Below are 13,883 nucleotides of genomic sequence, written 5' to 3'. Positions count from 1 at the left end.
TGCAGGAACAGAAAGCAGTATTCAATGTTTACTTCAGATTAGCTCCACGTCAGAAATGAGCATGCTTGATGTCTCTCTCCATAGAGGCTGAATCATCATGTTCATCACATAGCTATCATCTGCCTCAAACAGTCCTGATGCTCTTCTAGGTCATCACACATCCTGTCATGTTCACAGCTTGCTGAACCTTTTGTTTTGCGCCTTAGCGGTGCTGCTGTATTCTCCTCCGGCAGCATTGAGACAGGCGAGAGCCCGGTCAGCGGGGGTCCGGCTGCGGCCATGGAGCAGCCGAGTGTGATCCCCAGCCAGGGGGACCTGCTGGGGGACCTGCTCAACCTGGACCTGGGCCCTCCGGTCAACGTGCCCCAGGTCTCCTCCATGCAGATGGGCGCCGTGGATCTCCTGGGAGGAGGCCTCGACAGTTTGGTAAGCTTACACACACACACACACACACACACACACACACACACACACACACACACACACACACACACACACACCCACACACACACAGAAGAATGTCATTGCCATTTCTACAATGTAGCTTATGAGCATATGACAATAAAACCTTTGAATCTTGAAACAGACACACACACACACGCACACGCACACGCTAAAGTTATCTCCACAGATGCAATAAAATACATCATCCCCATAATAAGACATTGTTTATTTCTTATTATCGTCAGATTAAATGCTGCTGAAATGTTTTTTCTTGAGGTTATAGTGTTTATGTAAGCACGCTTGTAATTTAAATTGCCTCGTGATCTTTGCATTAAATCTAAAAAAATATACAGCTAAAATATTTTTGAAAAGTTTTTAAATCCTGAACACATTAATATATTGATTTGTTTTTCCAAGAGTTAGGCTTGGTGTGTTTCTCCTCTGCTAATGGTTGCTCTCTACCTCTTCAAGCCGCTGGAGAAACTGGACTCCTTGATAGTCGTGTTGCACATTTTAAAGTGTAACGTCTAACATAACGTCGTGCAGAGTTGCTGTGTTTGCAGGAAGTGAGGGCTCCTCTTGATGGGTTGCGGTTGCTAAGAAAGTGTCTGTTTGTGTTTGGTTTGTCTTTGGGGGCCTCTCTTCTCCTGTAGCTGGGGGGAGACCTGGGCGGAGGTGTTGGGGGAAGTCCAGCCGTAAGTCCTTCTGTTCAGCAGTCTGTCTGTCTGCTTGCTGCATGCTCGCCGAGCTTAACCCACCACACTCTCAGCTTCTACGGTTCACTCCAACGTGTTTATCCTGGCGTCTCTGTCTCACACTCATGTAGCGAACACGACCGTTACCGTGTGTCTCCAGCCTTAGTGTTCAGTGTGTTGGTGCGTCAAATAAACGTCATTAAAGAAATTGATTAAAGGACAAAAATCCAGAAAAAAATGGAACACGAGAAATATGAATAATATGTTAAATAAATCTGAATTAATAATAAATAACTTTGTAGTTTTAACAAGTGGTCGTGTTGTTCTTAAATGTGCGAAAATGTCCAAGAAATACGTGTTGACTGTTGTGAAAAGTCAGCTGTTTTCAACTTTTAAATAATCACATCAACACATCATGTAGCCTTGTAATGAATTATTAAACACACGACCAGAAGCAGGATTCTTTAAATTCACCTCAAATCTGAGCATGTTCACACTTTCTTTGTAATAAGGGCTTTGGCTAATCGCTTGCTTTAATTTAAATGTTTTTGTATTCTTTCTGCATGACTTAAAAAGTGTCTGTTCGCTCTCTGTGTAGCAATTCTGAAGTTGCCAGTAATGCAAACTAAAACTGTGTGTGTGTGTGTGTGTGTGTGTGTGTGTGTGTGTGTGTGTGTGTGTGTGTGTGTGTGTGTGTGTGTGTGTGTGTGTGTGTGTGTGTGTGTGTGTGTGTGTGTGTGTGTGTGTGTGTGTGTGTGTGTGTGTGTGTGTTGTGTGTGTGTGTGTGTGTGTGTGTGTGTGTGTGTGTGTGTGTGTGTGTGTGTGTGTGTGTGTGTGTGTGTGTGTGTGTGTGTGTGTGTGTGTGTGTGTGTGTGTGTGTGTGTGTGTGTGTGTGTGTGTGTGTGTGTGTGTGTGTGTGTTGTGATGGCGTGTTGTGATGGCTTTAGGTGGGACAGAACTTCATCCCCTCATCTGTCCCCAGTACCTTTGCTCCGTCACCTACTCCCGCTCCTCAGGCCGTCAGCAGTGGCCTCAACGACTTGTTTGAGCTTTCCACCGGCATGGCCAACACCACCGGAGGATTCATCTCCCCAAAAGTAGTGAGTTTATACTTCAGAGCCCCCTTGAATAATGGAAAACACACACACTTAGTTTAGTCGACTCAATTACAGATGCATGCCTCGCAAAAAATACAAAAACTGCAAAGTAATGTGAGATTCTTTATATTAAATACAGTGCCATTCAATAGTCTGTTATCAGCTGTTATTTTGATAACGGATATAAAAACACATAAATACATGTTTGAAGCTCGTAAAGGGAAGACGACAGCTCTCACTCACACTCTGCTGTTCCGCAGCGCCACCCCCCTCCCTCCGCTGACATTATGAATGTAAGGCGTATAGTAATCACAGATAACACGGCAGGGTCCGTTAGAGTTTGTTTTCATCTGATTTCAAATAAACAAAGTCTTGGCTTTCAGAATATTAAACTTGTTTCGGCAAATTCAGATGATAAATACAACTTTGAAGCTTCGGCATAATTACAAGCGGAGAACGGAGTAATGTAACGTCACAGCAGGCACAACAACAGCCGGTGTTTCTCGTGAGGGTTTTCCACAGGAAACAAACACAATACACACAAACGCAAAGATACACAAACACACACACACGTATACATACACACACACACACACACACACTCGCGAGCTTCCCCCAGACCAGTAATTAAAACGAAAATATCTTCCCTCCGTAGTATTTTGATCATTTGCTAATAACCAATCAGATCGATGGATTCCAGAGAAGAGAAAACTTTGAAGGCCTTTTTCTCAAAGTGATGACTCGTAACAGTCATTATATAATGTGACATATTTTGCGTAATATTTGGAGTACAACAACAATCCTGATATCATTAGAAAGCTAGGAATCTCCTCTTTCCAGCAGTGTATACAACTCAGAATGTGTCTTCGGGTCAACGCGACTGATTTCGATGGAGCAGGTCACATATGTCCAGAAAGGCCTTTCTCCAACCTGAAAGCATGTAAACATTCCTAAATGACTGCCCCTAATCAAACTTTTCCTGCAGGAGTTTTCATTGTAAAAACTACGTGTAGAACTGATTACACTCATCGTCTTTTCACCCAGATTTGGCTGCCGGCAGTGAAAGCAAAGGGTCTGGAGATCTCGGGAACTTTCTCTCGCCGCCAGGGTCACATGTACATGGACATGACCTTCACCAACAAAGCCCTGCAGCACATGACCGACTTCGCCGTCCAGTTCAACAAGAACAGGTCAGAGCGCCGAAACACAATATAACACAATATAACTGCCATCTGAAATAGAAAGGCTTTATCTAGGTCAGGGGTTCAGGGGGGTCAAACTCAAACACACAGTGGGCCAACATTAAAAAATGGGTACTAGTCGAGGGCCGGACTGGTTCAATGTTTATTGCAGAACGTATTGAAATGAACTTATTGCACATATTAAACCTGGAACTAACACAGCTTAAATTATTGCCTATAAAAACAACATTAAATAATCAGCTGCATTCATTCCTCATGGCTCTATCTGCAGCTTTTCCAGAGTCATTTCTTATGAGTATATTTCTCCACAGGCCAACAACAGCTTCAACAAAACTATTTCCCTCAAAGAACAAACCAAACATGCCCTGTTGACGTGAGAGAAAGTGCAGAAGGAAACATCCATGTAAACTCAGTGTGCTGCTCTGTGATGCTAGCTCAGACACTTGGCATCTCATCTTGGGAGCAAGGTCATCAATGTTTGGGCTCAGGCTCTGAGCGGAGGAGACCCTCAGGATGGAGTGAAGGTGTGCGTGCAATATACCGGCGGGCCAGATCTAATAGGAATTAGAAATTATCCTGCGGGCCGAAATGAAATCCACCAAGGGCCTGATTTGGCCCCCGGGCCTCGAGTTTGACACATGTGGTCTATGTGTACTTGAAGTTCAAGTTTCAAGGCTTTTATTGTCATGTGACCATTAGCTACAGTGTAGATATGACAATGAAAATCTTAGGTCACAGCCTCTTCTAGCAGTGCAACACAATAAAACAGATAAAATAGAATAGTGCAAGGAGGGTCTTTATACAAGTAATATGATATATTAGATAAATAATGTGTAAGTTGCAAACAGATGAAAGTTCTTCCAAAGGTTCAGGGGTGTAACAGTCTACCTTATGAATACAGGAAGTCAATGCCACTAATATTTGGTTTGTTTCTCCTTTATGTAGTTTCGGGATGATTCCTACCAGTCCGCTGCCAGTTCACACTCCACTGATGCCCAGCCAGACTATCGAGGTCTCTTTGCCCATCAACACCATTGGCCCGGTCATGAAGATGGACCCACTCAATAATCTGCAGGTACTGAAGAACTCACTCGCCGCACATTTCTTACAGCAGTGCAACACGTTTAACACGTACACGTATACTTTTTCTGAACATTAGACATCATGGAAGCAGAAGCTCACTTTCCTTGTTCTTCATGTATAGCTTCAGCGACAGTAAAGCAACACTCAACCCTTGTGTTGTGTCAAAAGCTGTTACCGCTCATGGTGTTCGAGGGTCAGTTTTGACCCATGATTTATCTCAGTCCAAAAAATGACTATCATCCAATATTGTTTTAACTACATCATAACTAACTTATAATGCATTCATAACCGTACAGTCCTGTTGTCATTGTATTCTATGGCCCAAAACACATTACACCACATATCGCACACGTGCATGTCAGGGTTTCCGTTAGCCGGTAATTACCGGTTTTTAGCTGGTCAAATTGAATAAAAACCGGTAAATTCAAAATCTGCCGGTCAAAATGTCCGATGCTTCGATCGATCGGCCGCCCATCATTATCGGCCGATATTCACTCTTAATAGTTTGATCGGTGCTCTCTATAGGCCGATCAGGAGAGCTGGATCTGATCGATATGGACATAAACTTGAGTGAAGTGTAACCGGACGCGAGAGAGAGATCAGATCGGCTGCTGAGTCAGACCTGAAGCCCCGCCCTCTGTTTAGCGAGCTGCAGGAGCTGCATGAGAAGCTGACGGGCTGTCAGGAGAGAGAGGGAGACAGGAAAAGAGAGGATCCGTTTCTCCCGTGTTATTATTCAAAGTTGATGTAAACTTCTGAATAATGTACGTTATCTACTACAAGTAGTTTATTTGAATGTAATAATGATGTTTGTGGAATCATTTATTGAAAAATGAATCTGAATTTTTCGATCTGTTACGATTATAAACTCAAGCAATTTAAAAATGACTTCCATTAACTGAGTTTTAAACATCAGTATATCCGGTCCTAGTCGGGTAATTACCTGCTAACGGAAACTCTGCTACACAATTCTTATTATTATTATTGAAACATGACCGGGAAGTTTCAAATGTGTCCGGTAAAATAAATTCTGTTCGGACATTTGACCGGCGAGAAAAAATCCTAGCGGTAACCCTGGTGCATGTGTGAGTTCAGGTTCAAGTGTTAGTGTACATATTCTTTGAGAAAGGTTGAGTTCCCGTGTGGGGAGGGGGGCAGAGGGAGGGGATGAAGGGGGGGAGGGGATGAAGGGGGGGGTGGGTGTCTAAAGTCAAAGATGAATCTTAATTGGGCCAAATTTTACCTCGAGTCACGCACAACAATTCTGCCGGGTCTCCCCAGACCCGAACACCAAATTATACACTTTTTTTTTTTTAGAGACCTTCAGACTTGGCTACAATTGTCAAAATCAGTGCTGTCGTGTTTATATATCTGTTGTGGAGGATATCATGAAGCCTTGTTCCCATACAAAGAACTAGAGCGTAGTTATCATATAATTGTAACTTGTCACGGGAGACCCGAACACAACATAAGGGTTAAAGGAGAGAAATGTGCATTAACCTATGGATTCCCAAACGACTGCTTATGTGTATTATGTTTTTGTATTAATGACTATTATTTGTTTAATTGAACACAGGTGGCTGTGAAGAACAGCATCGATGTCTTCTACTTCAGCGTACTCATCCCTCTCAACATATTCTTCGTTGAGGACGGAAAAATGGGTAAGAGTGTCAACTATTGGCAACTATATCTGGAATTCCCAAGATCTTCGTGATTCAGAGTTCCTCAGTCTTTCAGTCCCGCCTCAAAACCCATCTCTTCAACTCTGTCTATCCATAAGCCCCGCCCCCCAATCAATATCCTCGTGACTGCCTTGTCTTTGTTTTAGTTATTTATTTTTGTTGTTTTTTGTTTGTTTTGCTTGTCCTTGTTTGTCTACCCTCCCTCATTCTGTGTAAAGCGTCTTTGAGATCCAGAAAAGCGCTATATAAATATAATTTATAATTATTATGAACTCTTTTAAACCTCATCTCACCAACAATATATTTTGCAAACAATTAGGCACGGTTACAATTATTCTGAAAATGTTTGTCATTACATTTGTAAGTCGCTTTTATCCAAAGCCACTTGCATACATTCGGTACTGTGGAAAATCCCCACAGGAGTAATTTGGGGTGAAGAGTCTCAGGGACACAACGACATGCTGACTGCAGAGGGACTCGAACTTGCTACCCCCTGATTTGAACACTATCCACTGAGCCACAGCCTCCCTGTTATATATCTTTACCATTGAACTAGAAACGGTTTATCACACATACTGTCACGTGTGTCGTCCCTCTTCAGAGCGGCAGGTGTTCCTGGCGACCTGGAAAGACATCCCCAACGAGAACGAGCTACAGTACCAGATAAAGGAGTGCCATCTTAATGCAGGTAGGCCACGTTGGAGGATTCAACTCCTGTGCTGCAAAGAAACGTCTGTAATGTAAACAGATCAGAAGGTATCTGTGGTGGACAAGCAAAGCTGCTCATTGTGTATCTTTTATATTTATTTCTCTTTGCTTTTATATTTTCTAGGCACGTTCTTTTGTTGAGTGTAATTACAGACGCATTGCTTTTTGTTAAGGATGAGATTCCCATAGGTAATTGTATGACTTTAGTACTCACTTGCACAACAATGATTGGTTAGTGACCCACACATGGAGCACCTTTGCAACTCCTTTCAGGTGGATGGATAATCCTGGCAAAGTAGAAGTGTTCACTAACATGGATTTAAACAAATGTGTCCACAATATTTGAGAGAAATAACCTTTTTGTGGGCATAGAAAAATACATGTATATTTATTTTTGCACAAACAAAAGTGTTTCTATATTTTGGTCAGTGTAAGTAAAGGGATACAGCGTGAATGAAGTGTGATACATGTTCATCCTGCCCAATTACATCAACCCACTGCCCTTTCAACCCCTTTGAGGTCCCCAGGACTAGCCTACAGTATATGGCGCATTCCCACTACAGCGCGGTTTGAGCGTGCCCGGCCCGATTTTTTTGTTGCGTTTCCACTTGGGGTAGTTCCGGCTAGCGGGTACTTTTTCACAGTTTTCTGGCTCTTCAAAATCCAGGTTCTTTCCGGGCCAACAACCGGGCTGAGTATGCTGAAATAGAGAGAGAATCGCTGCCAACTACAACAAGATGAACATATTTGACCGTGATTTAATTGTAATACACGCTTCAAAATGATGCCGAAGTAACAACATACTGATACCGGTTAGTAACAACCATGAATTCATGCTTTGACAAGTCTGCAGACAGACGGCAGGCGAAGAACCTTTTAGAATGCGTGTTTTCTGAATGGAGATCGGCTAAGCTAATGTTGTATATGCTCCGACCGTCCACTCTCACAACAACGGCCTACAGACATAAATAAACCATCGACTGTATCCTCCGTGACACAGGCAGTCTGTGGTTTGTACTTGTTTAACTTCTGTCTAGTTTCTGAACAGATATGAGGAGCTGTGGCTCTGAGTGCTAACAGCTAACGGCTGATGTTGGTTTTGTGTTTAGCATTGAAGATGACGTCTCGGCTCCGCCTACACTGCGTTACTATAGTTACTGCCCCAGTTCCTAAACTGTAATGGAAACGCAGCATAAAGTGAGCCTGGCCTAACAAGGCCTAACTACACCGTACTAAGCCGTACGAGGCCCTGCAGTGGAAATGTCACCTTAAAGACTTTAAATGTCCTCAGAAATCATGTTTCGACAGAAATAATCAAATACCTCAAAAATACAACTCCTGGAAAAACCTCACTCTCCTCTCTGTGTTTTCTCTCTTAATCCACATGCCTATCTTCGGACATTTCCTCCTGAAGATCACTTCCAAATGGCCCACTATGTGCCGTGCGGTTGTTCCTAGCAGGCCCAGTGTTGTAGCCTACCTGGTCAGGTTAACTTAGATGTTATTGTTTCCTCTCGTAGTTCATTAAAATCCTTGTAGACTAATTTACCGTTTATTAGAATTAGAACGTGTGTACATTAGAGGTAGCTCCTTTAGTGACTAGTGAGTACAGCCTCCTGCGTGTGTGCCGGTTTCTTTTTGTTCAGTCATTTAGCTGTGTTAATAACTTGATGTTACTTGTGATCCTGCAGACTCAGTTTCAGGGAAGCTGCAGAATAATAACATCTTCACCATCGCCAAGAGGAACGTAGAAGGCCAGGACATGCTGTACCAGTCTCTGAAGCTCACCAACGGCATCTGGATCCTGGCCGAGCTCCGCATTCAGCCCGGAAACCCCAACTACACGGTAGAGTTACCGGCCATTTGCAATCTGCTTTTCTTTGACTGCCTGCTGTCTTTCATGGGGGTTGAACGTCCAATTGTAGCTCCTAAAAGCCGTCTATTACCCGTCGTCATTGTTCCTACACTGAGCAATAGTTTATCATTCATAAAAGTGACTAGTTTAATAAGATTTAGTAACAGCTATACTGTTCCTTTCAATAGACACATTTTGTATTACATTTTCCCCCTAGCATTTCTTAGTGGTATTATTGTTGCCACTGAGGGCCATAATTAAAAATAATGTTTATTAAGTTACGTTACAATACTTTACAATAATCGTTTTAAACACCGATATTGTTAGGCTCTTCAAACGGCTGAGCCATTATCAAAGTCAACTTTATTGTCAATCTTCCAGTTTGTGTGTACAGAGAGATCGAAATACCGTGTCCCACAGTCCGGAATATAAAAATATGTGTGCAAATATGTATAATCCTATACACACAGTCAAAGACACATTTGGACATGTGCACACATTAAGACCTAAATAAAAACACAACAATCAATATATACAAGGGCTGTCAGTCGATTAAAATAGTTAATCGCAAATTAATCGCACATTTTTGATCTGTTCTAAATGTACCTTAGAGGAATATTTTTCAAGTTTTTAATACTCTTATCAACATATGAGTGGACAAATATGCTTTATGCTAATGTTTATTATCATTTGAACATTACAAATATTCGCCTCAATTCAACCTGGAACCTCTCTCATACAATGTGTGTGTGTGTGTGTGTGTGTGTGTGTGTGTGTGTGTGTGTGTGTGTGTGTGTGTGTGTGTGTGTGTGTGTGTGTGTGTGTGTGTGTGTGTGTGTGTGTGTGTGTGTGTGTGTGTGTGTGTGTGTGTGTGTGTGTGTGTGTGTGTGTGTGTGTGTGTGTGTGTGTGTGTGTGTGTGTGTGTGTGTGTGTGTGTGTGTGATCGTTGGAGCTATGTGCAACTCAAGGCATATGCTCGAACGGGAGCTGCCTGGACGCTGCGATCATGTTGCTGCAATCATGAGTGTGCTGACTTCTCGTACAACGTCCCGCTGTCTGCTTCCTGCATCAAGTCAAGTGCTCGGTGCAGTTGTGTGGATAGAGCGCTCCTCTGTTTTCATTTAAACAGCTCCTTATATCCGTTAGCGCAGCTAGCTAGCACCAGATGCTAACAACAACAATGCACGTAAGGTCTCTCTCTCGCTCGCTCGGGCCACAGATACACACACCCTCCCGATGGCCAGTCGGTGCCTGCCGGTGAGCGTGGAAGTGTGGTCTGCCACAAGCGGGCAGCAGGAGCGGGGCTGTCAGGATCAGCTTGTAGATGGTATTTTAAACTCGATGCGCTCTGAAACTACGGGGCGGCCGAGGAAAAAAAATACACATGCGTTAATCGCGTTAAAATAATTAGTGGCGTTAATTTTTTTTTTTTATTAACGCGTTAACTTGACAGCCCTAATATATACAAAATAACAGTCACTTCAATATTTTTGAGTCGGGATGCTCCGATCGACCATTTTGGGGCCGGAATCAATATCTCCGATCGGGGGCTATGGGGATCTTCCATTTAAAGTGATGTTTAAAACTCCGTTAATGCTCATTCACTGGAGCTTCCACAAACAACAACCAACATCATTATTACATTCAAATGAAGTACATTATTCAAGTTTACATTCTCTCTCTCTCTCTCTCTCTCTCTCTCTCTCTCTCTCTCTCTCTCTCTCTCTCTCTCTCTCGTCTCATGCAGCTCACTGATCCAGTAATGAGTGACCCGATAGTGAAGAATAAATATATGTATAACTAGTTTAGCTTGTGAGAGGTTCCAGAGGTAGATCAAATGGCTAAGTGTGTTAGGTCTAACACACTCCGCTATTTTACTGTCATTTTGGGACACCTTAAAAAACGGCCAGACCGGTGAAGCCATTTTTTGGCGAGCTTGTTTTGCCGCGCACGGAGAAAAGTGTCATGTATTTTACGTCATCATTTTACGTCATGCGATCGGCGGTCGGCACTTTTAGAGAGCACCGATCGATATCGGCCGATACTCACTGTAGGAGCCATTTTATGGGTGTTGTTGGTGTGTCAGTTTATTTAAGTTATATGTATGGGGCAATATTATTTATGAACACTGGGTGGCGGGGTTTAGCTGCACCGGGTGTATATAAAGAGGTCATAGGTGACAGGAGAGGAAGGGACACAGAAGGAAGAGAGCATGCCGATTCCACCAGCCCGTCAGATGCTCATCACAACAATTAGAACTGTACAATTAACCCTGGTATGTAAAGCTGAATAAAACCTCATTATAAACTTCAACAAAGGACCGAAAACTCATCTGTTTGTGTCTGCGTCTGGATCACTCTTCAGCCCTTCTGTGAAAGTAACGGCAAAAATATATAGGACATAGGAAAGGAAATTGCCATTACACTCACTCTCTGCTGATCGGCGGCCGATCGATCGGAGCATCCCTAATCTTGAGAATGTAATATTGTATAGATTATAGATTGTGTATACAAAGTCAAATGTGTCTGTTATTTGAACTGTGTGTCCTTCTGTGTTTCCTCAGCTGTCTCTGAAGTGTCGGGCCCCGGAGGTCTCTCAGTACGTGTACCTGACGTACGACTCTGTGCTGAAGAGCTAATTTAGCTCCAACTCTTGACAACTCTGCTTCGTCTTTACAACAATCTGCAGTGTTTTATCATTTTCTGCCAAATGCAGCGAACTGCCAGAACAAAGGACTCTAAACAGTGATCGGACGTCATTTGGATTATTAGTTGTATTCTTCCTCTGAGAAATCAACGAGGCACATTTCAATGAGAAACCATATGGTGGTTTACGTTGTCCTGAAGTCAAACACTGTTTACGTCTCTTTGCTTTGGCAGTTTGAAAAGCATTATTGAATCTTCTTCTTCTTCAGCTCCCCATTTGTACGTTCACCTCCCAGTGGAAACACGTCTACCATTCCATCCTTAATTGAGTTTCTTAATGTTGTGAAGATGTGACTGATGGTTAACTGCCATGAGTGGAAATACTAATCTCCCCAGATTCTATGAAGCCAATTATCTTTTATTTTGCACGCTGTATGGCTCACATTCCTTTTGATTCTTTTATATTGCTTCGGTTGCACTTACAGAATGATAACAGTGTTGTTCCTTTTGCCATTAATGTGTATGAAGAGTGGAAACATCAATGTGATCTTACAATGACTTCTGCGGACATGCTTAATTAACACATGTACCTCTGTTCTCAGTCTAGCATTGGTTAAGATGTCTCGCTCGTGCTACTCTGACAACCGGGGTTACACAAGTAACCTCACGTTTTCCTTTCATGGCTTTAACACAGCTTCTTGTGTTTCATGGGGTTACACATATATATATATCGGCAGTTTGAAACATCGTACTGTAATTGAAACACTTCAAAATGCATTCCGAAAAGTTGGAAAAGGAAAATGCAGAGCGGAGATAAGTAAGAGCTCCAGTAACTCTAATGAAACCAAATCCAGGCGTTTCTTCGCTTCTTCCAATCTAAGAATTATCACCTCTCAAGTTTTTCTTTCCTGCCGTTTGTGGTTAATCTGGCCGAGCGAAAGAGATGGAAACCGCAGGGGATAAAACACAGAAGCAGGTCGTTCCGAGGTCTTTATTGCAATCGCTTTTCCATGAGCCTTCAGTCTGTATTAACACTCCTTTCTCACCTCAGCTGCACACAGACGTTGATGTTTTTTAAAGCTTTTTTTTATTTTATTGACGTTTTAATAGTTCAAGTCATATAATGCAGATTGACCGATGCATCAAAATGCAAATAAATGTGAAATCAACTTAAATTCCGCCAAAATAGAACATTTTTATGAAATTAAAAAGTATTGTAAAAGAAACAAAACTCATAGTGAGGAACACAAACCCCCTTCTTTAACATGTGTTAAAACTTGTTTTCAAATATCCAGGTTGCTGTTAAGTTTGAACTTGAAAATCTTCCCCCATTTGAACCACTCCACAAACCACAGCAGCTACGGATTAACACACCAGTGCCACTCTGTTTTAAAAAGTATTTGACTTCTTGTTATAGCCCCGTTAACTGCAACCACATAGTTGTACACGGCTTAATGCACCTCTTTGTCATTCCTATTTATTGTGCATCTACCTCTGTGTGTTTTCCTTTTTAACCGGCGTTATTGTTGCAGTCGCTTCAATTCTGTAAAGTGCTTTAAATGTCATCTTTCGATTCCAGTGTTTTTTTTTTGTGTGTTCTTCATGCCATTGTTGTCGAGCTATTTTAAACCTGTGGCAACACAGCCGCACTAATCTCACAGGACCAAGCATTCACGCAAATTAAATGCCACGTCTATGTTTTAATACCCAAGTGTCCATATAATCTTCTAATGTTGGCTTTGTGTGTGCTTTAGAGGGTGCAAACTGTACGCCCTGAGGCCCAGAGTTGCGCTAGTACAGTGTAGTCCAGTGATGGTGTAGTTAATGTATCTAATCAATTAAAAATGTTTTGGTATTACCCTGAACATGAAATTAAGCCTTCCCTCTATCCATTGATCAGAACATTTTCAGTGTAATGAATGTGTCGGTGAACCTATTTTCCTACATGGTAACACGGTTATGTGCCTGCATGAGCCCACTGTCCTTTTGATCCTTTTTCATTTAGGATGTGGCTTTGCTCCCAACTCCCAACTTCATGTCTCGGTTGTAGATCTCATGTTTTTAAGCCCCATTGTCTTCAGCACTCCCACTTTAAGAAGTATATCAAAAACGTTTGCCAGCAATAGAGACTGTATGGTGACGGCTATAATGGCGTCTTATATAAATGGAAAATGTCTAGAATTATTGCTGTAACCCTGTTGTAAATGGTGTTTTTGTCACACTACCACATCTTATGTCATTAAAATGTCAAAAGAAATGATGCGTTTGGAAGTTCATATTTATATAAACTACGTCAGACTCAAGAGATGTTAGAAAGTCAAGTGAACTGTTCCTATTTATTATCACACATCATCAGGGAGCTGTATCACAAAGCTGGATTAGTTCAGCAAAAGAGAATTACTTTAAGTACAGACCATTTACTGAATGCCAAATAAAATGATACAAGTTTTCAGATCTCATATTCGGCTTATT

General features: G+C 42.1%; 1 protein-coding gene across 3 annotated transcripts in view; it reads left to right on the top strand.

Moving 5' to 3' along the window:
- LOC117458302 (AP-1 complex subunit beta-1) overlaps positions 1–13,668 on the top strand; it is a 31,952-nt gene extending 18,284 nt beyond the window's left edge. For 2 of the 3 annotated variants that reach the window (XM_034098683.2, XM_071205524.1), the window contains 9 exons: positions 207–426; positions 1,098–1,139; positions 2,087–2,239; positions 3,281–3,426; positions 4,384–4,513; positions 6,098–6,182; positions 6,805–6,891; positions 8,603–8,757; positions 11,330–13,668. In XM_034098683.2, coding sequence (XP_033954574.1) covers positions 207–426; positions 1,098–1,139; positions 2,087–2,239; positions 3,281–3,426; positions 4,384–4,513; positions 6,098–6,182; positions 6,805–6,891; positions 8,603–8,757; positions 11,330–11,404 — 1,093 coding nt within the window. In that variant the 3' untranslated portion in view covers positions 11,405–13,668. The remainder of the gene's footprint in view (positions 1–206; positions 427–1,097; positions 1,140–2,086; positions 2,240–3,280; positions 3,427–4,383; positions 4,514–6,097; positions 6,183–6,804; positions 6,892–8,602; positions 8,758–11,329) is intronic. The other variant, XM_034098684.2, reaches the window with a different exon arrangement.
- Positions 13,669–13,883: the final 215 nt, after the last annotated feature.

Source organism: Pseudochaenichthys georgianus, chromosome 14 (genome assembly GCF_902827115.2).
Source record: "Pseudochaenichthys georgianus chromosome 14, fPseGeo1.2, whole genome shotgun sequence".
In the NCBI taxonomy this organism is placed as follows: Eukaryota; Metazoa; Chordata; class Actinopteri; order Perciformes; family Channichthyidae; genus Pseudochaenichthys; species Pseudochaenichthys georgianus.
This window is presented reverse-complemented; position numbering and strand designations above follow the sequence as displayed.